Here is a 26811-nt window from a genome sequence, read left to right as displayed (position 1 = left end):
CCGGACCCCTCCCCGGGGGCCGCAGGGCCCGCTCGCCCCCATCTGGCCAGTGCCGGCCCCTGGCTGCCTGCCCAGCGCCCCTGGACCACGGGCCGCGTCCCGTCCAGACCCGCCGGGGCGATCCCGGAGAGGCCCCGGGCTTCCTTCCGCTCTCCTCCTCCCCACTTCTCAGCTGGAGGCCCCTCCTCCCCGCCCGCCCGGGGTCGCCGGGTGAGGGGCTGCGGGCAGACTGGTCAGCACCCAGCCTCCTTCGGCAAGAGGCTGCCTTTAGTGGAGGGGCCGCAGGGTCGCTGACAGGGAGGTCACTCCGGAGCCATAGCCACATGGCACAAGGATGGGGCCCAACAAAGGCTAAAGGATCCCCTACTGCGGGGGCAGGGCCAGCGTCAGCCCAGGCTCTCCTCAGGGGTGGGCCACGAAGCTCAGAGGCCCGCGTCGTAGCCCTGATGTGGCTGCCCCATGTTGCTGGGGGCTGGGGAGGGGTCATTGAGCCAGCCCACCATCCACAGGCCGGGGGACAGCACTGCCCACAGAGTCGTCCCCGGAACACCTTTGTGCCACGGAGACCAGGAGGGGTCACCAGGCAAGAGCGGTCCCCGCCCAGGGAGCAGGTGCCACATCCCTCCAGAGTCCCAGTGGACGGGAGGCCCTCGGGGTGGTGCTAGAGAGCTCAGCTTGACCCACAGGCCCGGACTGCCGTCTGAGGACCCTGACGGGAGGTCCAGGCCAGGCAGGGTACTCTGGATGAAGCCAGGACGACCAGCAACATCTACCGATGAGACAATGGCAGGTTCTTTCCCAAAAAGTACAGCCTGTTGCTTTATTCAGGGATTTGTACATTGCAGCCAGTTAGGGGAGACGGGAAAGGGGTGCTCAGTGAGAGGCAGATGGCTGGGGGGAAATGTGCTATCAACCGTTTTTTTCTTTTTTGGTTAAAGAAAAAAAACTATAATCAATGTCCCACTCGTAAGTGAAAGTGGGATGGGAAGAACTTGATTGTAATCTGGCATTTATGTATATCTTCTCATTTCATATGTACAGTTTATTTGGGCACTGCTACCGTCCGTCCATCGGCAGAATACCTAAAGGTAAAAACAAATATCAGGAAGGAAGAAGTATTAACAAAAGGAAGCTCAGCAAGGTGGCTCCAGGCGGGCGGGGGCCATCAGTAGAAGCAGACGGTGTGCAGGAAGGTCCTGCCGCTCTTCTCCTCAAACTCCTGCAGCAGCTCGTCAATCTCGTTCTCCATGTCCTCCGTGTGCTGGATCTGGAGCCAGAGGAGAGCCGCCCTGAGCCGCCCGCGCCCAATAGGCAGCCCCACCCCGCCCCGGCCTGGTGCCGCCCGTGCGTGTGCGGGGCGGGGCCGAGGGGAGCCCGACAGGGACGGGACACGGAGCGGCTGCAGCTGGGCGGGTGGCCTCAGATGCCACACATACGCGCACTGAAGATGCTCGCCGCCTGCACTGCCCCCACCCTGAAAATGAGCAGACCCGACCCAGACAGTACTGTCGCGGGCCCGGTCAGCCAGCGAGGAAGCCCAGGGGCCGTCCCGTGCACTGTAGCGGGTTAAGCAGTGCCTGTGGCCCCCACCCGCCAGCTGCCACTAGCGTCTCTCCCGGCTGTGAGGCCCACCATGTGTGCGGTTAGATGTCCCCTGGTGGAGAACCACCGCCCTGGAAGGAGGCGGCCCTGCCAGGGGACAGCCCCAGGGTGGTCCGGGGCCAGCTCCTCAGCCCGCCTGTCCTGGCAGGGGCTGGCCTGCGGCCGAGGCCCCTCGCTGCCCCCAGTCTCGGCCTGTGAGCAGTGCCTCTCCTCTGCAAGCTCTCGCCAGCCCGACCCAAGTGGCTGTCACGTGTGCTATTTCTGGGACGTGTCAGCCCCTTCAGCCCTGTCTTTTGCATGATGGCCAGACCATGGGAACAACTGCTGGAGCTTCAGCAGCCACCCTGGACCATGAGACACCTTGGGAACAGAAGCTGTGCTGGGCAAAGTAACAAGAGAGCAGGGGCCTGGGCCCCTCACACAGCAAACCCGTCCAGGCCTGCCTGTCTCCAGACTTCTTGGTTAAGCCTCGTTTTCTTCATTTTTCTATCACTCACAGTTAGTTGGCCTAAATGCAGAAGCCACAGGCCAAAGATATGACCAGACATATGAGTTGGGTCGGTCCTTTTGTCACATCTAAGAGGAAATGTTTGGCTCTGAGCACAGCTGCACAGTGGCTGCAAAAGCTCTTGGGGTTTCCTGCACAAGGGAAGATGCCCAGGGCCACTTGGGGAGGGCTGGACGTCTGGAATGAGAAGTGCGGGGGCAGAAGAGGACCAGAGCCCTTTGACGCCATCTCTGGGGGCTCCCGGGCTCCTCTAGCTGTTTGGGGTCTTGGCAGGGGGCCTAAGTCCCGGGAGCCATCTCCACAGAAGCCAGACCCCGGCAGGTCACTCACCCCTGCAATCAACCTAAAACGCTCAAAGGTGGATTCTTTAGCCAGAGCTGACTCGGTGACTCTCCCCTGTGGGCACCTCTACATTTATGGGTTTTAACGTTTGGCAATAAGCGGACCGTGAACCGAGTGGTGTGCTCGTCACGTTCATGCTGAAGCCCTTGTGTGCACGACGCAGGCCCGCCCAGGGCCCGATACTCACGCACTGGCAGAGCTCACAGATGAGGAACGCCCCCAGGGTGGCCTCCTCGTGGTTGTCCTGGATGTCCACGTTGATCACATGCACAGGCTGGCACGTCTCCTGCTCCCTAGAATTCAGATCTGACCGTGACAAGAGGACGGAAGTCAGAGGCCTCAGAACAGAGCGCAGGAGGCTGTGCGCTGCTCAGCCTTCCTTCGGGGATGCAGTTAAGGACCAACATCAGAGCATCTGACCAGGCCGAGCACTCCCCCCCCCCGACCCCGCCAACCCCAGGAGGAGCCTCACGCCAAATACGGCTGGGACCGCAGGAAAGCTCGCGCTCATGAAGCTGGACCCCAGGCCACCTGGTCACACCCGCCAACTCCAGCCTGTCCCGCGGGACAGCAGCTGACAGCACCCTCACTTACAAAGCACCAGGCCCCGGTCCCTCTGCACCACACGTGCTCTTGCTGTGCCACAAAGGCCCTGAACCTGCACTGTGCTGTTGGCTGGCACAGGTGGTTTTGCCCTGGTGAACACGGTCAGCCCCAAGGCCACCATCTCCTGCCCCCACCCCCTCCCAGGGCCCACACAGGTCAGGGGCCCTCTGTCCACCTCTCTGTGGCCTTGCCCCATTTCCCCCGCCTGCCGGAGCCCACAGACGCACCGGGAACCCTTCTCCAGCCCTGGGCCAGGAAAAGACACCACGCACAGGACGGCCCGGCTGCCTCAGAGGCGCTGGACGCACAGCAGGACAGAGGGCACGGCACAGGGCCTGGCGCTGCAGCTGTTGCGCTTACCTTCCACCACCTGGTCGTACACCCGCTCTTCACAGGTGAGGATCAGATCAAACAGATCTTTGCAGTTCTGGAACCTTTCTGGCCGGGGCTTGATCCTCTTATTTCTGTCCAGCATGTGTAAAATGCCATTCTGCGTGTAGCTGAGTGCCCGAGTTAAGGAACTCTGGATAAAGGCCCCCCCCCCCCAGCGTCCGCGTAGGTGCAGCCACCCGCCCCCCCCCCCCCCCCGCCCAGCAGGAGCATCAGGGCGACGGAGGCACGGAGGCACGTGGGGGCAGGCTGGGCCGCAATCCCCCATCCTGCAGGAGACAAGTCAGGTGAGGGTGCTCGCCCCCAGCCCAGCCTACTGGCTGCCCTTGGACCCACGCCTCTCCAGAAAGCAGACCTAGTGTCTGCAGCCTTCTCCCAGGTCCGTGTTTCCCCAACCAGGGATCGAAGCTGCACCCCCTGCAGTGGAAGCTCAGAGTCTTAACCACTGGGCCGCCAGGAAGTCACTGATGGCCTTTTTCGTCCTGCAGAGTCTTGGCAAACGCTCATGCTGAACCCAAGCCCTTCGGCAAAGACAAAGCTAACCTGGAAACCCAATCCCAAGCCCAGCTCAGCATGGCAGTGAGAAAATCCGGAAGCCCACCCAAGAGAGGACACGAAGAGTGTCCAGGAGGGAGAAGCCTTGGGTGAACTGACGGCAGAGTGAAGGGAGCCCAGGCCCAGGACCTGGAAGGGCTGAGTCCCTCGGAGCTCGGATGGGCCACACAGGTCCCGCAGTCAAGGTCTGTGCCAAGCAGGTGGCCCTGAGCTGGAAGTGCCTCCTCTGGGACCCTCCAGACAGGACCCCACCCCCACCCCCAACCCCGATGGCTGTGTCCTTGGCCCCAGGAGAGGGCTCACTGCCCCAAAGACAAAGCCCGTGGTCTCTAAGGGTCATTCTGGATAGTTTGAAACAAGCATGTTGTCCACTCTACTCGGACACAGACGAGCTGATTTAGGAACTCTGAGGGATACATTTACTGTCTTTCCCAGATTTTAAGTTATGAGAGTTTATTTCAATAAGCTTGTATTACTCAAAATACATTTCCTACCTTCTTGGATGGTGAAAACGGCTTTTAAAATACATTTAATTAAGAGTTTTCACTTGAAAAGACACTTGACTGTTAGCTGTGGGGCGTTTTTGGTTCTTGCCATTTTTTAGACAAGCGTAATAACCACGGCCACCTCATGCTGGCCTGCGTCCCCGGGCTGGCCCTGCCGCCTCCTGGCTGCCCACAGCGGCTGCGCTGCTACATCTAGGTCTTCCTCCCCAGAACCTGATCCTTCGGACACCTGGCATCTATGTCCGGCAGAAAGACACAGGCCAGGGAGGCCCCACGTGGTGCGGGGCTGGTGGTGGAGGCTCCCTGCACTCCCACAGTGGCTCCAAGACCGGCCACCCAGACAGCCCGGCTTCAGGTGACACCAAGGCTCATGGTGACGGCTCCCTCAGAGGGGAGGCCACCAGGTGCTCTGGGGGCTCCTCAGGGTCCCCAGCAGTCTTGCAAAGCCCCTTCCTTCCTTCCTTGACCCTCAGTTATGCACATAGATGATGTAACAAATGAAAGTCAGCTGCACATAACTGAGGACAAAAGGCCTAATTCAGAGATCAAAGCCTCACCTTCATCAGTGTAACAAGGAAGGAGTAACAGAGACCTTTTGAGACTATTTTCTGGCAAATCCCGGATACGCAGGGCCCAGGCCGTGGCAGGCAGGACCAAGGACAGCGCATGCTGGGTGCGGGTGTGGTTCCTTGAGGATGAAACGACGAAACACTGGATTCCCAGGGACCTGCCTGAACTCCCGCCTCACACCAAGGTGAGACAGGAAAAGTGGGGATCAAGATGGCGACAGCTGTCTGCCACCAAGACAAAGCCTTCATTAGGGCCTGGCTTCTGAGGGAAGGCCCACGCTCTGTGCACAGAGGGAAGGAGGGAGGGAGGCAGGGGGCGTGCTCACCCCACAGAGGTTGGGATGCTGCAGACTCAGGGGCCAAGCACTCCTAGCTGAGCCACGACCTGCAGGGGCCAAGGCAGCAGGGCCCCAGCCACTCGAGGCATCTGCACCGAACCCATCAAGGCCAAGCCCGTGGACCAGAGCTGCAAGGGAGCCGGGCAGCCAGGACCACCCCCTGGGGCCCTGCCAGGTGGGAAGGACACGTTAGGTCCCTAGAACCACTCCCACCCCACATGGGTGCTCCCCCAGCCAACAGCGACCTTGGGCCCAGAGGCAGCGGCAGGCCTGGCTGACCACAGTGGGTAAAGGGCCAGCCGACCTGCCGAGGCAGGAAGCCTCCTTGAGGGAGGGAGAGCTGGCTGGGGCCTCCCTTTGAGCTCACACGCTTGTCAGAAATAAACCGCCCAGGCGGGGAAAGCTAGCTCAAGAGCCCAACCCAGGCGGACGGAGGCCGAGGTGGGTGCAGGTAGAGAACACGGTGTCTGGGCCCCTGCACCACGTCTCTGGGCTGCGGCTGTGCACCCCAGCTCACGCCTGGAGCCGCTGCACCTTCAGAGGGCGGGTCTCCCCCCTCACCTGGGACAGATGAAGGGCGGCGTGGGCATCTCCTCTGCGGTGCAGATCCGCAGCTCCTCAAGGGTGGGGGCCCCAGAAAGACGAGAGGTTCTGTCTGCTGCCACAGGAAGTACGACAACAAAGGATCGTTCTGAAACACTCTGGGGTCCTACCCATCAAACGATGCAGACCCTGTCAGCGGAGAGCACATGCTCTCGAAACTGCTACATGCGCACTGGCAAGCCTGCTGGAGCGACCCCGCGAGGGACACTCAGATTCAGGATGGGCCCAGGGACTGTCCTGAGGGGAACACGGCAGGCACAGGGGGCTTGTGTCCAAAGTTCAAGGGCAAAAGGCAAACATACCGGAGGGTTTGAGATGCACCCAAAGGGACCACAGACCGGCCTTGAGCCAGGACCTGGGCCTGGAGGCTGCCCGTCCGGAATGGCAGAACCTGCTCTGACCCGGGTGCCCGAGGGCTCCAGTCTGTTCTAGTTCAAGGCAACTTCTCAGATGTGAGGTTTAGCCCCCAACCACGAGTTCATCCTACATACGTGTGCTCAGCACGGAAAACAGGTTCAGCTGAACGCTTCTGTCTCAACAGTGATGCTGAGAGATACGGGCCTGACAGTGCGTCTGGCAGACGTGACTTCTGGGTGCCTGAGGCAACGCCTTCCCGAGCCCTCGGAGCGCAAGCACATCATTCCTCCTGCTGCCCCAGCCCAGCCGTGTGGGGGGATTCGGCAAGGATGCGGCTCTGCTTCCCGTCGGACAAGGAGGGCCCGGGAGGTGGGCAGAGGGGGCCAGGCCGGCACAGAGCAGGCCCCGGTGCGCGGAGCCCATGCTGGGAACCTGGGGTCAAAGCAGAGATGCCCCCTGTGAAGGCAGGTGGCTGAGGGCAGAGGCTGGGGCCAGACCAGTGAGGAGACGGATGGGCCGATTCCAGGGCAGGGGTGAGGCGCCGACAGAACCCACATATGGGGTCAGACGCTCCCTCGGAGGTTTAACAGTGGAGCCCACGCCCCCACGTCCCCTCCCAGCCCAGGGCCCAGGCCTCTGCCGAGGACCGGCCAGGCTCCCGCTCCCCCAGGGACAGAAGTGCTTCCCTTCCCAGGGTCGGAAGTGACACACCTCAGCCTGGTCGCCCACAAACATCACCCAGCGCACGTGATGGAGACAAACCTGGGAAGAGACAGCTTCGGAACACGGAGAACAGAAGCAAGATCTCCAGGTGGAGTCAGAACCCCGAGGAAGTGGGCGAGGGGGCCAGGGGCAGTGCCAGCCGAGCCCTGTCGGGAAGGCGCTTCCGGCAAGTGGCCTCCCAGGCCCGCCGGCCGCTACCACCTGTGTTCTCTCCCAACAGCCAGGCCCGGGAGCCCGGCTCTGCCCCCGCACTGGGGCTCTGGGAATGGAGCGGGCAGGGGGCGGCTCGGGCAGGCCCTGGCTGGACCGTTGCGGTGTGTGCTTCACCGAGAGAGGATGCCCTCGTCCGAGCTGTTCCTTGGATGCTGACCAAATGGAGCCCAGGGACGTTCTGGTCCATCGGCATCAGCACCTCTGCCCCCCAACGGCACCAGGCGTTTCCCGCCTCGAGGCTTAGCCCAGGGTGTGAACCCAAATCCCACGGCTGGAGCTGGCCAACTGGGCTGTGCCCCAGAACACGCTCGTCCCAGGCATCCTCCAACCTAATTCTACCTCCAGTACTGAGCTTGATCCAGCTGAAACAGAAGATGCAAAACCCCTCACACAGGGGCCCAAGTGCCTCTGGGGGAAGGTCCTCAAAGACAAGGACCAGCCCCCCGCTGGCCTGGACGGGTGACCACTGGCCAGCCACGGGCAAGAGCTGGGGCTTGTGCAAACCCACTGGGCCGAGCACAGCACCAAGGTAAGCAGGACCTCGTGCCTCTGGAAGCCCACGGTGACCTCCCAACTCCAAATCCAGGAGTCTGGACCCCTGGTCAGCGGCCCTGCGCTCTTCTCTGCTGGATTCAAGAATCCACTCAGAGCCCTGCCCACCTGTGGGGCTTCCCTCTGGGGTGCCCGTCCCGGGGGAGGGGGAGGCAGCCAGGAGCTCCCTCCCTGCACATGAAGCCTCCTGGGCACTGAGTGGATGTGCGGCTCTGCAGGGAAATGGGCCTCCCACCCCATCTCGGGAACAAATTAATCATTTTGCTCAAATTTTAGCCTCACTACCTAACGACAACCTCGCCACCTTCATTTCAGATGGGCACCAACCGCGGCTGCACGGGTCCAGCCCTCACCCATGCCTTCCCTGTGCCGCCAACAGTCTGCTGTCACAATACCCCCAGGGTTTTGTGTCAGAGCCATTAGCCTCATAAGGCCTCGTGAAAAGCACAAGCCCAAGAAGCACAGTCACTGGCCACTGGGGGAGGCAGGACGGGTGACAACCTCATGTCTGTGAAACAGCCACATCCCCAGACAGAAAACTTAAGAACAAACTGGGTGCCGCAGACACACGTGCTACACAAAGGACGCCCTGGAGGACAGCGCAGGGAGCCACGGGATGCATAACTGGGCCGTTTTTTGGAACAGGTATCACGTAGAAAAAGAATGATGAAAATTAGAAAAGCAAACCTCTTGAGCAGCATGTGCAGAGAGAGGGTGCTCCAAACGGCCTGAGGCCCGCAGGGACCAGAAGCCTCTGTCTCATGAGCCGCCCGTGGGGCCGGGGCCAGGCGAGCAGGGCCACAGGCAGCCAGGAAAGGGCAGGACAAACCGAAGCAGAGGAGCGACTACAACTCCCCAGACTGCAACGTAGCAGCGAGGTCGCTTTGGTCGGGCCAAAGTCAGCAAAAAATGAATTGGGAAGTAGCAAATACATTTCATCCGTAATCATGTTCTACACACACTAGTCACAGGCCCGGCTTCCAGAGCACGTCCCGGTCGTGTGGAGCCCCCCGGAGGGCAGCTGCCATCCCCCCCACCCCCCACCAAGAACACAGCCTGGACCGGAAGGCGAGGAACACTCACCCGTCTGATCGACCAGGGCCCCTCCACCAGCCCTCCCGGGACGGGCGCAGCATCCTAGGGGCTCTGCTCGCCCGGCCTCTTCTGCACGGGGCCTGGGGCCCGGGAGGTAAGAACCCGCCATCCCTCTTCTTCAAAGGAAACACTCCCTGCACAATGGTGTTAGAAACAAAACAAAACGGTGATGGCCAGAAAGCAGACTGCAACCCTCCAGTCCAATCTCTCCTCCTCAGAAACCCGACCTCAGAAGCCACCTTAAGTCAGCCTGAAGGGGACAGATGGCAGAGACAGACAACACCGTCTAACCAGGTGTGGCTTTAGCAGACTTTAAATAATACAAGTAGGGCTTCCCTGGTGGCGCAGTGGTTGAGAGTCTGCCTGCCGATGCAGGGGACACGGGTTTGAGCCCTGGTCCAGGAAGATCCCGCATGCCGTGGAGCAACTAAGCCCGTGCGCCACAACTACTGAAGCCTGCGCTCTAGAGCCCGCGAACCACAACTACTGAGCCCGTGTGCCACAACTACTGAAGCCTGCGTGCCTAGAGCCCGTGCTCCACGACAAGAGAAGCCACCGCAATGAGAAGCCCACGCACCGCAACGAAGAGTAGCCCCTGCTCGCTGCAACCAGAGAAAGCCTGCGTGCAGCAACAAAGACCCAACGCAGCCAAAAATAATAAATAAATTTATTTTTAAAAATAAATAAAAGTGGTAGACCACTTGTCCAAATAGGGTAAAATGCTACATTTATTTAAATTTGAGAGGAAGCTCAAGAAAATATTTTTTTAATAAATTGGCTGGATAAATAAAAATGCAATGGGAAAAATATTTTTAGTCTTAGTGTTTTGTTTCAAATAGACACGTACCTACCCTCCAGCTGTGTGACATCATAAAAATTTTGATCTCAAAACAAAAGAGAAAACCTGAGTCCTAGGCTGGAGCATTTTACTTACTTTTTGAGAAAAAAGCCTCAGATCATGAATTAGTCTGCAAATACCAAATCACTTCTACATAAATGGTTCAAAACAGACTAAATCCCAAACATCACAGGGCGGCGGGGGGGTGGGGAGGGTGCGGTGGGGGAACAACGTGGTGATGCTCTAGGTGCCGATCTCCTGGCCGCCTACCGCCCACCTCCAAGCAGCGCCCGAGATCCACCCCAAACACTGTGAGTTCAAGGAAAAATAAAATGACCCCCACCCTCACTGAAATTCCACTTACTGAGTGATTTAAGCAGGAACAGCACCAAGCCCAGGGTGGCCACCGACCCAGATGTCCCTGGATGACCCCCTGTGCTCCCTGCCGAGCCCTGGCCAAGCTTGGCGTTCTCGAGACCACACAGTTTGCACAAGAAACCAAACCGTCTGGCTAAGATGGAGGGAGGGTGGGGGGCTGGCCCAAGAGGCCAGTGGTCATTGCAAACCAACCCACCTGTGCCCAGCAGGGTTCCCCGTGGGGACCCGCGGGAGCAGCCAGGGTCGAGAGGCCTCTGAGAAACACAGCAGAGGAAGGAAGGGCCGCAAGACTCCCAGGCAGGAAGCAGCCGAGAGGAGGAGCGCTGCCGAGTGTCCCCAGCTACCTGGGACACACCAAGGGCTGCCCGACACGGCCTGGCAGAGCCTGTCCTGACAGACTGTCCGTTCTTATTCTGGTGGTCATGGTGACGCCCTGCCTGTCCTGATGGGGCTGGGGCAGGGTGGCTGTGCTCCTGCACACGAGCCAGGGAAAGGCCGACGGCGGAGTTCAGGAGCTTACAGGTGACGCCCACGCACCAGGGAGATGCTCCACGAAGTGTCCGCGGAGATGGCGCTTTGGGGCCAGATTCCTTGAGCCCAACCCCGTGCCAGGGAGAGGCCCTGCCCCCAGACACGGACATGCGACCCAGACCCTCCCTGAAGGCCCCCACGACAGTGATTCTCTAGTTTCCAGGATGTGTGTCTCCAAAGATGCCCTGCTCAAGTCCCTCACTTTATAGGATGGCATCGGTAAGGTGCAGGTTCACGTGTGGACGGGGCATTTTGGGGGCAGGAGCCTGGGGCACCTAATGGCGACGCAGCTTGGGCACAAGGCCGCTGCTGTACGCACTCCTTCAGTCCCCATCCACACGAGGAGCGGTCAGTGCCGAGGTGGACGTGGCTGGACCCCGTCAGGGTTCAGGGCCAGGGGGAAAGCCGTACCCACACGGTGCTGGCACCTAGACCCACACCCGCCCACGGCAAGGCCCGCCCAGCCCACTCCCACACCTCCTCACAAGCCCTGCCCTGAGGCGGTGGGGAGGGCATTCCTGATGCCCACCCGGCCCCCGACCTCGGAGCTGTCACAGCTCACCCAGATTCCCACCGCCGGCCAGCCCTCCAACGCTGGCCACAGGCCACGGCCACCTCGAATTCAGACTCCAGACACATGCCAGGTGCCAACGGGAGGGGCCAGAGCTGACTACTGCTCCCCCCCCCCACCAGGGAACCCTGACAACCCCTCACCTGTTATGGATGGAGACACCCTCCCCTCCAAGACACCCAGTCTGTGTTTTCACGGCGAAGCAGCATGGATGCAAGAGGTCTCCCTCGAGCCACGGGTCTGGGGCAGCACAGGGGCCCAACTGCGGCCGCCCATGGCTCTGAATCGGGCCCCTTCCTCCCTGGAGCCGGGGGGCGAGGCCAGGGACAGCAGGCCGGCAGGCGGGCGGGTGGCGCTGCAGCTGCCGTGTGTGGTCACGGGAACACACTCAGCCACCAGCCGTGGGAGCGGCATCCTCAGCACACCTGGGCATGAGCAAGGCCGACAGCAAACAGCTTTAGGCTTGAAATACTCTCAAAGGGTTGTGGCGACTGCTGGGACCCTCGAGCATGAAGAGCCGATTCACCACAAGCTGTCACGAGGCCCCACCGCTCCTGAGGCTGGCGGCGGGAGCTCTGGCGCGGTCTGCAATGGCCTCGCCACCCCGGTACCCACTCAAAGTGAACCCACCAACGAGGGCTGCGGCGTCACCCACCGGCTACACGCTGCGTCTGCACCCCACCTGCCGCAGGCTGTGGGGACCAGGCCCGACCTGCCCTGCTGTCGCCTCAGGAGGGACCCCGCAGCCACCTCGGGCAGCCAGCTGCTCGACTCGGGGCAATGCCTGTCAGACATGCAAGCTTCTCTTCCGGCCACATCTGAAATACCTGAAGGCCTTAATTTTTATTTTAAGCCTGAGTGCTTTTCTAAAACCCCAAACCTTAAGCATCAGTGAAGCTAGATCAGTTTCCCTGGGAACCAGTGTCTGGCTTAGGGACACACTCGCATGTTAAACAGACACTGTTTTCAGTAACCACCTGAAACCACAGCTGCCGACCAGGGTGAAATGAGATGGGGTCACATAGGCGAGCTCACGCCAGGCACGCACGGGGCCAGTGAGGGTAACCAGGGACCGTCCACGACGGGGGTCAGGCAGGACACGCTGAAGGTGGGAGCCCAAGGGGCTTGGACTTGAAGTGCAGGAAGTGTCCTCAGGGCAGGGCCGGGCAGCCACCCCATGCCACCGAGCGCAGCAAGAGAAGGCGAGGAGGGTCTGACGAGACCCCAAGAACAAGGTTCTGGAAAAGCCCAGGGACCTTGAGCAGGACGGAGCTGCCGTGTCCACTAACCTCGTACCCAGGATGGAGGCCCGGAGGCTGTGGGATTTATACTCTTAGAAATCACATTTATTATTACCTTTTACCCCAAGACAACAAAAATTACACAGTGGAGAAGTGAGTATACACATAAATTAATCTAAGGCCTAAAAGACAATGAAACTGAGAAACTGAAAATGAATAAACAAATAGTTAAAAAACAATCTAACCCCAGAGGTATTTAATTACAAAAGAGCCACAGGAGAAAGAGGGAAAGTATGCGAGATACAAGTTCAACACGCAGCCTCCACTTACAGGGTAAAGTCAGGATCTGGGCGAGTGTTAGTTATATCTGCACTTCAACTCACTGCTTGGGGAGCAATTGGTCACATGTATTAAAAATCACATGAACTATATTTACAGCTACACATTCACTTGCTTTTTAAGACAAGTGGTTTTGTAACTCACAAAGCAATTATCCAAAACCAATGAAAGATGGCTCTCCTGGAGCTGTGAGGACACTGCCAGCCTCACCTTTCCTGGCGGCCCCTCCTCCGTGACTGGGCCCAGAGACCCTGTTCCTTAGGTCACAGGTTGGCCAGTCTTACGTTTAGAAGAAAATGACTTATCTTCCCCCAAAAGTGCTCCAAGTAGGCTGAGGTTCAGGTGCAGATTCTGCTCAACTGATGCTGGAGAGCCCGGGAGGAAGCTCAGGTGTGGAAAGTGGCTCAGGCAGAAAATGGAAAGATCTGGAAGCCTCCACCAACTTGACACAGGAGGTACACTACAGCCCCCAAACGGAACACCAAGTTTGAAGCTGCTCTGTATTCAAAAGGACTCCAAGGCAAAGGGATGAAAAAACTTAAGGTCCACAGGAACATTTACACATAAAAGAGGACAGCTCAACGACAACAACAAAAGGACAGCTCAACTTCCGACGTTAGGCAGAAGCTAGCTCCTAAAGACCCGTGCTGTACGACCTGTGGATCAGAAACGTCCAGAAGAGGCAGAGCCACAGGCGGGGACTGGGCCAGCAGCTGCCAGGGGGCTTCCTGAGGGGAAAACATCCTACAGTGTGCTGACTGCACAGCCCCGTGGACCCGCGAAGCCGTGCACTTGAAGCAGGTAGATCGTCTCACAGTCAAGGACAGCTCCCGCCTTAGAGGCGTCCGAAGAGAAGACCCTCTTACATGCCTGGGGAGGGTCAGGTGAACCCAGATTTCCTGCACTATCGTTGAGAATTCCCACAGGGGGAGGGAAATGTAAACCTCACCAGGCTGTCTAGCTCCTCACAGGGCTGGGCGACACCAGGCAGGTGCTCTGCGGCCACACCTGTCACTGTAGGACCGAGGCCGTAGCCTCTCAACCCAACCCACCCCTGCTTGTGGCGAGAAAACCAAAAGCAAAATCCCTATTTACAGCCAAATAATTAACAAATAAACTGCTTGGCTACTAACGACTACAGACCAGAACTCACTGAGGGCTCAAGAACCACAGGGTCCCAGGCCCCAGCCCACAGGGGGCAGAGCGGTGCCCAGGCAAAGCCCGCAGACGTCTCCAGGTCCCATCTGTCCCTGCCAGCCACTTGGCCTCAACTCCCCGGCTCTGCCCAACAAGGGGCATCTTCTCTTCCCTGAAAATTCAAACATTTACTGAATGTTGTTTTATCCTTGGGTTTCATCTTACAATATTTTCCTAGCTTTGCACTGTTACAAAAGCCACCACTTCTGCAAATGTCCAGGTATTCTATGCTACAGATTTAGGTTTTTACCTCTTGTCTGCTGTGTCCTGAGCACATGGGGAAACGCGGGGCTCCCTGCCCCACACCTGATCACCAACCCTGCCCAAGTTGGCAGGGCCTCCGGCCCCCCACCCCCTGGCATCCTGCCAGTGTCCCAGTGGACTCCCCATCCCCCGGCAGATGCTCCTGTTACTGGCCAAGGGCTGACTCAGGCAGAGCTGAGCATAGTGCCAGACACAGCCTTGTTTTGCCCCTTCCCACCCCACCCAGAAGGTAGAAATCCCACCCAAGTGAAGCCAGCAAAGCGACAAGGCTCCCTCCCAGAGGCTCGTGAAGGGCAACCAACGGGGGCGGGGGGGGTGTCTATGGAGGCAACTTCCCTACACAGGGCCCGGACAGCAGGCACAACCATCCCCTGGACTGGATGCTGCTGGGGAGACCACGGGCCTGTACAGTCACCCCGAGAGGAGAGTCTGAGTTCTGAGAGGCTGGGCTCTGCCCCTTCGTTTAGAGCGACCAGGGACACGCACAAAATCCCTCCAGATTTGGTCTACAATGTGTAAATGCTGCCCATTCCCAGAAGTAGCTCTGATGTGAAAGACCTAACTTACAATAATTAAGGGAGTACAGACAAGTAAGTGCATTATCTGTTGTCGTTTCTCTTGTTAAGTCTTTAAAAAACGAATGGTGCTAACTGAACAATAATCTTAAAAAATACTGGGTTGGCCAAAAAGTTCTTTCGGGTTTTTCTGTAACGTCTTACCCTACAGAAAAGCCCAAAGAAATTTCTGGCCAACTCACTAGATGGGGTCTCAAGTTAAGCTTATCAACAGAGAGTTTTCAGTGCAAGAACCAAAAGCCTGGAGTTGGATCACAGCTTTCCCAGGGGAGCGGCCGTGGCTGGCGCCTCTCCACAAGGTTAGGACGGCTCTCACCACACAGCACCACCACGCGGAGCCCAGGACACAGCTGGCATCTCCCCGGCAGTGCGCAGAGCTGTTCCTAACGTGGTCTGCGCCTTCTGAGAAAGGGGTGTGTGCGCAAGGTGCGCTGCAGGGTCTCTTGGGGCTTCCACACCCCCGGGAGGGCCTTGGGACTGCATGGGGCAGCGGGGGGTGCTGGTTCTGGTGGGCGTGAGTCCTGGACCCCCAGCACCAGTGCCCGGCTGGGGCACTGACGAGAAATACCTGCATTTCTGCCCCAACGCCCCCACCCGATGTCTTCCCTTGCAGCTGGGAGGAGCGGGCAGCGACCACCAGTGCCCAGTGCATTTTGCTGGAATGACCTCCGGGGCCCCTCGCAGCTAACTAATTAATCTATAGGCGTACAGAGAACGTTCGTAGTTTATTCACAATTGCAAGAACGCCGAAGTGAAGGAAGCTTTCCACCTGGTGTCTATACTCCTCTCGCTTGGGATGTGTCTGGTCTCCATCCTGAGAACCACCGTCACTCATGGTAACATGAGGTGTCCCGGGAATTTAAAGCAGCCCGGGGTGACCGTGAAGTGTCTGGTCGAAACCCAGCCAGCAAGGATGATCTTAATATCCACAGCCTGGGGTCACATTCACACGAATCTGGCTTTAAAATACCTTCCTTTCCCGTGAGTCTTAGGAAGCAGACAAAGTCTGTTTTGTCTCTTCCTGAAAGGAAGTCAAGTCCTCTCAAATTCCCTGCTTCTAACATGCTTCCTTCGGCACCCAATGTGGCCCTCTCACGAGCTGACCCTCCAGAAAGAGCACCAGAGTGTGAGGCAGCCGCCCGTGAACCAGTGCACACCCACGCCCACACCTACCTGCAGTGTGCAAAGCCACGGATGGCGGGGTCCCACCTTCCTCACCTAAGCTGCTCTAATACTGTATCACAACCTTCCCCGACTGTGTCCACGTGAACTGCAGCCCACGGCCCCGAGTGGCTCCAACCTCTGGACGGTCCCGTGAGCACCAGAACAGAAACCCAGTGACCCCGCACACCTCAAATGGGCCGCCGCGTCCCCTGCCTCACAGGTGCCCCTGAGTGGTGCCCACAGGTGACACCTGTCAGAGACAAGCACACAGGGTTAAAGGGCAACCACTGGGATGCAGTTCTTTGTCTTTCCTAAGGAGATCGTTGTACATCTGGTCATATGTGGTTTTGAAATCATAAACGTTTGGCTTGTCGGGTGCTGGTCCTGGAAGCTTCACGTGAGTTCCTGTTCCAAAGGACCGGACGCTGAATCCTCGTTTGCTGAAAGACACAAAACGACAGAGAATCACAGTTGGATTAAATGAGACACAAAATGCTAAAAAGGAAAATGAAATGGGAAATGGACTATATGAACAACTTTGTTGGTCTCAAAGAACATGTTTCTCAATTCTTAACTCTAAGTATTTTATTTGCAAATTTAAAAAAATCCTGTAGCACGTTACACAAAAGCTAGGTGAAGCCAATCCAAACAGAAAACAAAGGATCCTGGAACGTAGGGGAACGAGGTGGATGTCTGTGATGGCCACAGGATAGACACGTGGTAGAGGGAAGATTTCACCTAGAATGTCTTGTCATCTGACTCCTGTCCTGGTCTCTAGAAGGAAACCATTTGTCCAGGTTTCCAGCTGCCGTGATGCAGGCTTCCCAGGACCAAGAACGGAGTTTCCAGAGCCCCGGAGCAGAGGGACACTCCCCCGGCCTCCTACCTCGAGGCGCCAGCTGCGAGGGCCAGAGATAAGGGAATGGCTGAGTGTCTCCTAATAAACTGAGGGAACCTCCCTGACAGGCAGCATCCACGAGCCACAATCGCACCCTAAGCAAGGAAGGTCATCGCACACACTGCAGCCCCAACGCCATCCTCACTCAGACCCCAGCTGCAGACCCCATGTTCCCTCAAACTCACAAGCGGTGAAAGCCAACACTGGGAGTGTTCAAAGCGTCTACGTGAAACGGCCTTCTCATCCTAACCTCGTGTTTATACATCACTAAAACGTCCGTGTGGAAGCATCCCTGCCTGCCAACTCGGGAGCAGGCCCCAGGCCCACCAGCCCCGACGTTCTCCTCACGGCCCCGCAGGCTCTGAGGTGGCCGCGGTCACTGTCTCAAGCTTTTTTGTACATTTTATTGCAGCTCAGGGGTGTCTGGCCACAACTGGAGGCCCACGGAGGAGCGAGCGTGTCCATGCACACACGTCCCAGCACGTGGGGAAGCCCAGGTCTGCAGGCGCCACTCCCCCGATCCCTCGTGGGCACCAATGCCTCATGGGCACCGATGCCTCTCTGCTGAAAGGCAGACAAATAAGGGAGGAAACCTCACTTGGCCCCCGGCGCCCGTGGAGCGAGACCCGTGGTCTCTCCCAGCAGACGCAGCACTTCGAGAAGCCCAGCCCGAGAGTCACTGTCCCTCCCACAAAAGACAGGAAGGACCCACAGGTCACTTGCTGTCACTGTGAGAACGGGGAGGGACGCAAGGAGCGCAGCCACTGAGCCTGGTGCGACAGAGCCTCACGGACACACGTTTTTAAAGCGCTTCTCATCCGGTTTGGGTCAAACACCTTGCCTGAGTCCTCTGAAGCTGGTAAAAGCTGGTAATGTCCCTCTGTCCCTGGAAGGCCCGAGCTGTGCCCTCAACCAGGCCCCAGAGGTCACTGTGATGGAGAACATGGGGGACAACAGGCACGACTGAGGAGTGAACGGGGCCATGGCCACCTGAGCTGTAAACGGACCACAACCAACCCAGCCCCAGTTTACGTGCAGCTCCGGGCCCCGGGGAGAGGGAGGCTGGGATGCAAGGGCCCAGCCACGAGGGCACCTCCACCCACAGGCTCCAGCAGGTGCCCAACAGACCACGTCACCCAACCCGTTTCCTCACCAGGTCAGGTACGTACAATAAAAGAAATGTTTTCTGTCAAAGGACCAACAAGCCAGGGATGAAGGCCCCCTTGACAACAGCCGCGCGGGGGTCACACTCTCCCGAGACAGTGACCGGGAACAGGTCACGGCCACGGGTGCCATGGGAACACACAGCAGTGGGCCACGCTTGTCTTGCCGGCTTCATAATTTGCCACTACTCCACAAGAACTGCCCGAAACAGAGAGCTTATCCTCGTAGTGCCAAGCCCCTCACCCCAAAAATACCCTGGAAGGAGCAGGTCCTTGAGGGAGGAACGTGTGCTATGGAAAAACACTAACCCACAGAAGCAATGTCCCTGAGGGCTTGGAGCTGAGTCCAGTCCCTGCAGAGGGAGCCCAAGGTGTGACCCTGCCAGGAAGTGACACAGTGACTGCGTGAATCCAACTGCTCAACACACTCCTGGGGCCACCCGGGCCTGTCTCCAAAGGCCACGAATCGGTTCACAAGACCTTGGGAGAAAGGCCTGTCTTCTGGTGGATGCTTTAAAACAAGTCATTTGAAACCAAATAATGAGTAAGTTAAATATGTGAGAGATAGTGCCTTTACAGCTCAGAATACGAAACCACGGCTGAGACCACTTTTCTCAGCTAGCTACCCAAGAAGCCTGCTCCAAAAGGGGTCCCAAAAATCATCTGGGGGAACAGTGGGAAAAACAAAACGCTTCCCAACAAAAATAAGTGAAAGATTCATTTAGACACAGTTCCTCCATCACTTTTTTAAAAAAAATCAGTATTTCTACATCTCAGTCATTTCCTTCTGGTCATTCCTTTTGAGATACTTACTCATAATTAAAGAACTTATTTACATGAGCCCAACTCTTAAACCTAAGTTCAAATTTATTAAAATGAGCCCAAGCACAACTACTCTTGAAATACATTAATGAAATATATACTGAATAAGTCTTAATTTAGCCAGGCAGCAGCAAAGGAGACTGTTAAAATCCCCAATGGCTAAAGTTTTAAGACTGAAAAACCACCACCACTTCTACTGGTGGCAGGTTAGCCATTCCATTTTTGATCCAATGGTATTTTCTGGAGCTTACTATATGTGCTGGGGATTCAGCAGTGATCGCAACAGACCTAGATCCCTCTCCTCAGATGCTCTGGGAGTGGGAACAAAGTAGGTAACCCTCCAGGACACAGAACGGGGGAAGTGCAGAGATGGCAAAGCTGCGGGGCTGGGGGTGATGGGAAACAGGGTGCCTGGGGGCTCCCGACACATCCTGCACCCCGTGATGCAGACCCCAGACAGGACCCCAGGGTGTTCCTGGGGTTGGCGTAGGGCATGTGTGCCACTGAAAAACTGCCCATAGGGTTCCCAAGAGGCCCTAGGTGGAGAGGCCCCAGCACAGGGTCTCACATGCCCCCGCCTCCTGCCGGGGCAGTGAGCCTGAACTGCCCAGGTGGATAATCTCCTTCCCTCACCTCCTGTCACAACAGGGGCTGAGGTGTGCGCTAGGTGTCCAAGTGAAACACTGTCCATATCCCTAAAAGTAGATCACCCCAAAGATAACCTGGGCCCATTTTCCACACAGCTGATCCCTAACAGGGCTTCTAAGAGGATGCCTGCTAGGTCTCTGAAAGGCTGGGTGAGGTCTCTCCTACTAGAAACCGTCGGGGGAGGGGGGCCGCAGCTGCCCTCTCCTCACTGCCCTCCCTAACTGCCTGAAATGTTACTCAAGCATATTTAAAAGTAAAATGAAACCCCAAAAGAGGAATTTACTGGCAGAAGAATTTAAACTGCACACACAAAAAGAAACCCAGTTTGTTCTTCCCCCAACAAAATGGTCACAAGTGGCAAAAAGGCTAGTTAACAACAGAAGCCCTGTTTCTTCTAAGCTCATGCAACTGACAAAACAGCTCATCTTGTGTGTGACTATGTACAGGGACAATGTGTTTCTTACATAAAAGGACTGAGCGCTGTAAAAATATTGCTGACCACCAAAAGGCTTTGTCTCAGGGGCCAATTATTTTGTATGTTAAACAAATCTTCCAGACAAGTATTTATCAAACTTGTCTTTATAGGTATCAAAAATCTATCAGAAAGATATAGAAATTATGTTACACGTTAAGATACAGAAATGTTAAGTTATAGAAAAGATTACACTATCATAAAAAACATTGGGGCTTCCCTGGTGGCGCAGCGGTTGAGAGTCCGCCTGCCGATGCAGGGGACACGGGTTCGTGTCCTAGTCCGGGAGGATCCCACATGCCACGGAGCAGCTGGGCCTGTGAGCCATGGTTGCTGAGCCTGCGCGTCTGGAGCCTGTGCTCTGCAACGGGAGAGGCCACAGCAGTGAGAGGCCCGCGTACCGCAAAAAAAAAAAAAAAAAAAAAAGTTGAATTTTGGGAAACAGAATTGTTTCAGTTGTTATCCTGATGCCTAAAGGTAAAATAATAAAGTTAAAATGAATACCAATCAAGAAAACACCCAGGGCTTCCCTGGTGGCGCAGTGGTTGAGAGTCCGCCTGCCGATGCAGAGGACACAGGTTCGTGCCCCGGTCCGGGAAGATCCCACATGCCGCGGAGCGGCTGGGCCCGTGAGCCATGGCCGCTGAGACTGCGCGTCTGGAGCCTGTGCTCTGCAACGGGAGAGGCCACAACAGTGAGAGGCCCGCGTACCGCCAAAAGAAAAAGAAAAAAAGAAAACACCCAAATTTACAGTATGGGTTATGCGATTTTTTTTCTATTTTCTATAGTGTGGTTATTAACCTAATTCAAAGCATTATTGTGGCTAAGACTGAAATCCTAGACCACTGCAAACCTTCTGAAAGTAGGACCTGTCCCTGAGTAGGACACAAGATGCTTACGAGCATAAGTCACCTTTACTACAGGTAAAGTCGCCCACTGCTCAATCAGCTGTTTCTAGCTACACAATGACCTCATGCTTACCCAACACAGATCAACTGCTCAAGCACCATGACACTATAACGCCCGCCTGACACTATAACGCCCGCCTGCAGTTTCACTGTGGTATAGCCACAAGCTGGGAAGATCAACTTCCTGAAACGTTAATATTCCAGTAAAGTTGATGTCACCCCTAGTAAAACGTCAGCCTAAGCACTTCCCAATGTTTTCTAGGGTTTATTTTATTCTTACCCTCCCATAGGTCAAGAAGAAAACAAAAGGCCACTCAGCATGAGATCACCATGCACAGAGCTTGTCAAACCTGCTACTTTGTTTAGCGCCCAAGAGAGCTCCTGCTTAGATGTCCCTGCTCCAGGCCTGCTCTTCCTCGACCCTGACTTCTCGAAGGCCAGCTTGCTCTGCCGGCCACTGTCGGCCTCCCCAGGGTGCAGGGCCTCAAGATCTGGTACTTCAGCTGTTCCAGTCCCAGCACTGCGCTAAGCGCTACTAACCATGGTGAACCCGCTCAACTATCTTCCCTGGGCTCGACCTGTTCTCACCTACGGAAGGTTGGAGATGATGATCCTTAAGGCAGGGGAAAATGTTTTAGCTGCTGGAACTGATACCATGCTTGGTCTACCCAGTTTCGTCTCAATGTTCACATCCAAACAGAAATCTACCTTCTTCCAACCAAGCCTTCTGGTCTTAGTTCTGCCTCCTGAAGACAAAAAGCAAAAAAACAATGCAGAGTCCCTTAAAATCTATGATGGCAAACGTGTCCCCTGTAGGCACCTCTTCTATCCTTATACACACAATTTCAAATCTTCCACCTCCCCAGATAGTTTCCAGTTTACCTTCTTCAAGTGTACCCAGAAACAAAGTATCAAAAATGCAGCCAAAGGGGCCGCAGGGGATAGCAGACAATCCCTCCCTGGTTTAGAACAAGAGGCTTCTGGAAATGTGTTCAAGACAAGGGGAGAGTTTAGCACCGTCTGGGAGAGTGCTGTGTCAAGCCGCCTGGGCTCACTCAGGTCCTGTTCAGATCCCAGCAGCCCTGAGACTCAGTCCCCTCTGGGAGAGGCTGTCTGAGTACCTCCATCCCAGTGTGGCTAGGGTCCACATACTCTACTCATGACATTAAGACTTGAGCGCCCCACCCCAAATCGGAGAATCAAAGGATCTCAGCGGACTGTTGCACTCCCCGCAGCCTGGATCCTCCTCCAGCCCGCGTTCTATCCCATCAGTTCTGTCACTCATCCGTCAGCACTGGAGCCCCTTGTAGCCAGATCCTTGCTGTCACTCATGAGCTGGGGCTTCTTGCTCTGGGTATTATCTCCTCACCTGTGTACGTGTGCACATCCTAAGAGTTGTGAGGGTGAAATCAGATGGCATTTGCAAAGCACCTGGCACAGAGGAGCTCAAGAGACTGATTCTAACCTTTTTTCTTCCACATCTGCAGCCTCTCTGCTCATCTTCCCAAAATCAAACTGCCCAGGAAATTATGATTGAAAACAGTAATTTAGAGAAGTCTTTCTTTAAAATCTGTTTTGAATTGCTACAATTAAAAACAGCTTCCAGGGCTTCCCTGGTGGCGCAGTGGTTGAGAGTCCACCTGCCAATGCAGGGGACACGGGTTCATGCCCCAGTCCGGGAAGATCCCACATGCCGCAGAGCGGCTAGGCCCGTAAGCCATTGCCGCTGAGCCTGCGCGTCCGGAGCCTGTGCTCCGCAATGGGAGAGGCCACAGCAGTGAGAGGCCCGCGTACAGCAAAAAAAAAAAAAAAACAAAAAAAAACCAGCTTCTAAAAATCAGCAGGCCCCTTGACCTCTAACAGAGAGTTTGGAACAAAAAAATAAATTAATTGGTTCCAAACGGACACCTTAATCCACAGAGTACAAAGAACAGGAGGCTCTGTGGAAACAAACATAGTCTTCCTGCACCCCTTAAAAAACCTGAATGGCTCCAGGACTAGTATTTCAAACAATTTAGTCTCAAAAGATCAAAAATGATCACCCCAGGGAACATTATGACTAGCTCTAGAAAACGCCAACATTTATTAACACTTGTATTTGACTTCTCAGAAACATACAGCCTGAGCAGATTTTCAAGGGGGCAAAAATAAAATTGGGTTTCACTAATAAATGACCTAGCGTGCATGTTTGATCAACTACATTCCTTATGATAGTTCATTTCAGAAGTTTTCCTATGCATAGTTTTATTTAGTTGTAACCAAACTGTATACACAATTTTCCTGTTTTCACTTATACATTTTTTTTTTTTTTGGCCATGCCCTGCAGCATGTGGGATCTTAGTTCCCCCACCAGGAATTGAACCTGTGCCCCCTCCATTGGGAGCTCGGAGTCTTAACCAGTGGACCGCAAGGGAAGCCCCTTATGGTACCTTTTTTTTTTTTTTTTTTTTTTGCGGTACGTGGGCCTCTCACCCTTGTGGTCTCTTCCAACGCGGAGCACAGGCTCCGGACGCGCAGGCTCAGCGGCCATGGCTCACGGGCCCAGCCGCTCTGCGGCATGTGGGATCTTCCTGGACTGGGGCATGAACCCGTGTCCCCTGCATCGGCAGGCAGACTCTCAACCACTGTGCCACCAGGGAAGCCCTATTGTACCATTTTTTAAAATTTATTTATTTATTTAATCGTACCATTTTTAAATGCTTTTCACAATCATCTTCAAGGCCTAAGCCTCTAAATCTTTTATAAGCTCTACTAGTTGTAACAAAAACCATCATATAAATTTCTTAAACATCTTTTTAAACCCTGTAAGTTATCGAAAGAGATAAAGCCATAAATAATTTTCAGAAGTGAAAACGACACAAAAAGTTGTTCAATCTCAATAGCAATTTTAAAACTAAAGGGCGAGATACTTTTGCCCCAGCAGCATGAAAAGATATAAATAATGTCCATATTGTGAGGAAATGGGAATTCTATAAACAGGTACTTTTCTGGAAGGCAGTTTGGCAGAATGTATGAAAATGTAAAATATGCCTACTTTTTGACTCAGCAATTTATGCCAAGGAAATAACTAGAAAAGTGTACAAAGATACTTAAAATGGCACAAGAATGTGGACATTATAAAACTGAAAACCAACCACCTGTTACGGGGAGTGGCTACAAAGTGACTGCTGCACAGGACTGCTCTGAGTACTGGCTCATGGTTTTGTAACCACCGCTATTACTCAACATGAATAGATATGTTCAAATCCAATGTGTAAAAAGAAAAGCAGAAATGAATACTGAAATCAAACTATGTTCACGTTCTGCGGAGAGATTACCTAACAGTGCTCTGGCCTCCCTTCAGTGTGTGTCCGGATGTCTGCAAGAACATCCAGAAAGAAGGGTGTACCCCAAAATGGTACCGTGATCCTTATCTTCTTCATCTTCTATATTTTCTACAGCGAGGATTTTTTGCAACAAGCAAATACTACCATTTTAACAAAGGAAAACACCCCCCAAATATAAGCATTTCAGAAATTAAAGATTCATGTCTAAAATAACTTCACATTCATGATACAAATAATGTATGTTACCCTAAACTTACCTCCTTTTGCCCTCATTCTGAATCTACTCTTCTCATGAGTAAATTTGAAAAATAGTAAAATGGGTAAAAGTACACAAGCATTCCTACTTGGTGATTATTTGGGGGCTCTTCTGCACCCTCATTTCCGCAGGAGACCCAAGGCTGTGCCAGTTACTTTGAACTAAGCAAGGGCTTAAATCTTGCTGGTGACTGTCTCAGGGCTATCAGATAGGCAAGACTTTGGAACTGATTTACTAACAAAGTTGCTACAGGAAATTTAAAAACATTTCCTTTTGTAAGATTTCACCCCAACTTTGTTATGCAGATAGAGAAGAGCTTAAATAAAGGATCACCAGCCAGAACCAGCAGAATGAGGTGGTCTCCAGATCACTTGTCATTCTAATTAAAGACATTAAATTTTATTTTCGTTGAATAATTTTCCTGGAGCGTGAACCTTGCAATCTTTTCCTTAAAGTTACCACTTTTAGTGACTCTGAACAGATAAATGCAGTTTGGGGATCAGATCCAACACACTGTAATTCTTGCACTTTTCCAATTTTAAAACAACTTTACAGTTTAAAAAATTCTAGTTTAGAAACGAACTCCATATTGGTTTGTAAGGTTGCAAGCATATCACACTAGACCAAACAACAACATTAACTGAATACTGCAGACAGTGTGGTAGATGTTAGGAAGAATTAAACTCATAACTAGCAGATCGTGGACACCTGGTGCGTCCAGCTTCATTAAAAACGAGGGGCGAGGGAGAATTCTGATTTCCCCGGTAGAGTCAAAGCTGACTGCCGTAGTAGGAGAAGCAGCGAGGCATGGTTGTCCTGTAATGTCCACATAAGAAAACTTCAGAAGAAACGGCAGTTTCAACTTTTACTATCAAAGTTGACATGTACACCAAACTTTAACTGTAATGCAAGGTGTCAATTTCACATTCTGTAAAGTGATTTTGAACGAAAAAAAATTTATCAAACGGGAATAAAATTTTATTAAACATATACAACACCAGCGTCACAAAAGGGTAGTTAGCACTGAAACGTGAAACCAAACTCACGTGTAGCTCAGAAATTATCGACTGGAGATTTCCCAAGGGAGGAGAAAGGATTTTTTTTTGCATGAGACTTGAAAAATGTAGATAGAAGCAAATACACAAATGCATGAAATTAAAATAGGCCATTTCCGTGTTTTTACGACTTGTTCTATCCTGAGATCCTGTCGCGCAAGTTTTCCAAATTTGATAAAAAGGCGACACGCCCTGGACACAACCGGCCTATCCTCTCGTGGACCCTAACCTTCGTCTTGCAACTTACCGCCTCACTGCTGAGCATTTTACACAGGCCATGACTTTCAGATACACAGACGTGCGTACGAAGTAGACGCGAACAGCATCAGCCTTTCAGGTTTACTAGCAGCTTTGAGGTTTCAGCGACCCGGAAACATTTCGGCTCAGAATGTGAATTTTTCGCGACGCTAAGCACACGTGGGGGACCGCGCGGCGGACCGAGTTTTGTCGATTCCTCGCTGCGCTCGGCCCTGTAGCCAACGAGCCTGGAGGCGGCGAGGCCTCTCGGCCGTCCTTCGGGGGCCGCCGCGCACCGCCCACCTGGGAACCTGGGCCGCCCAGCACGGGTCAGGGAGAACCGGGGCCGGGAACCGCGGCCGCCGCCACACAGCACGGGCCGGGAGCCGGAACCGCCCAGCACGGGCCGGTCGGCCGGAGGGACGGCCGGTCGGCCGGCGTCCGCGGGGCGCGCTGGGCCAGGGCGGAGGCCCCAACTACCTGAGGATGTTGTGCGCCTCCATGCTCCGGTTCTGGTTGCTCGAGCACACCACCGCCACCCGCAGCGGCGATGACGGCATGGCGGCGGCCGCACGGTCCGCGACTCCCGCTTCGGGACTCCCACCCAGCCGCGCCGCTTCCGCGCGAGCAAGATGGCGGCCCCGGCGCCCGGAAGTCATTACGCGAAGCGGCGGCGCCGGCGACGTAGCGCGTCAGGACGCGCGGCGCTGGCGTGTGTACGGCGTCCCAGCGGCTTCCCAGCGCCGGCCCAGAGAGCTGGACCGCGGACTGTGGGAGGCCCAGCTCCCCGGGCGCCACACCGGCCAGCGAGCGCGCCGCTGCTTCGGGCGCGAGCGCCGAGGCCGGCGCTTGGCACGGAAGCCTCCTGGCGCCCTGCGTTGGCGTCCTGACGTCACAAGCCCCCGCCGCCGTCGCCGCTAGTGACGCGCAAGGCGTCGCGCCGGCTCCTGTGACGTCACGCGCGCCGTC

At 55.1% G+C, this 26811-nt stretch overlaps 1 protein-coding gene and 1 pseudogene across 3 annotated transcripts; both read right to left on the bottom strand.

Annotated features, from left to right (window-relative positions):
* Positions 1-791: 791 nt before the first annotated feature.
* On the bottom strand, positions 792-26731 carry SSU72 (SSU72 homolog, RNA polymerase II CTD phosphatase). Of its 3 annotated transcripts, XM_089902084.1 has the most exons (7): positions 26323-26430; positions 21557-21714; positions 20565-20731; positions 16354-16497; positions 3419-3558; positions 2640-2758; positions 792-1267 (listed from the first exon to the last, which is right to left on the bottom strand). In XM_089902084.1, exons 3-7 carry the CDS (start codon positions 20696-20698, stop codon positions 1166-1168), a joined length of 639 nt encoding a protein of 212 aa, XP_089758210.1. In that variant the 5' UTR covers positions 20699-20731; positions 21557-21714; positions 26323-26430; the 3' UTR covers positions 792-1165. The 3 variants fall into 3 exon arrangements, with proteins under 3 accessions (XP_089758210.1, XP_022454086.1, XP_022454085.1); XM_022598378.3 differs by lacking the exons at positions 20565-20731; positions 21557-21714 and having other exon boundaries at positions 792-1082; positions 26323-26731; XM_022598377.3 differs by lacking the exons at positions 20565-20731; positions 21557-21714 and having other exon boundaries at positions 26323-26729.
* On the bottom strand, positions 3652-5636 carry LOC149750846 (uncharacterized; annotated as a pseudogene).
* Positions 26732-26811: the final 80 nt, after the last annotated feature.

This window comes from Delphinapterus leucas, chromosome 1, assembly GCF_059928025.1.
Source record: "Delphinapterus leucas isolate spDelLeu-1000000601 "Yukka" chromosome 1, BTC_Dleu_Yukka2, whole genome shotgun sequence".
NCBI classification, from domain to species: Eukaryota; Metazoa; Chordata; class Mammalia; order Artiodactyla; family Monodontidae; genus Delphinapterus; species Delphinapterus leucas.
This window is presented reverse-complemented; position numbering and strand designations above follow the sequence as displayed.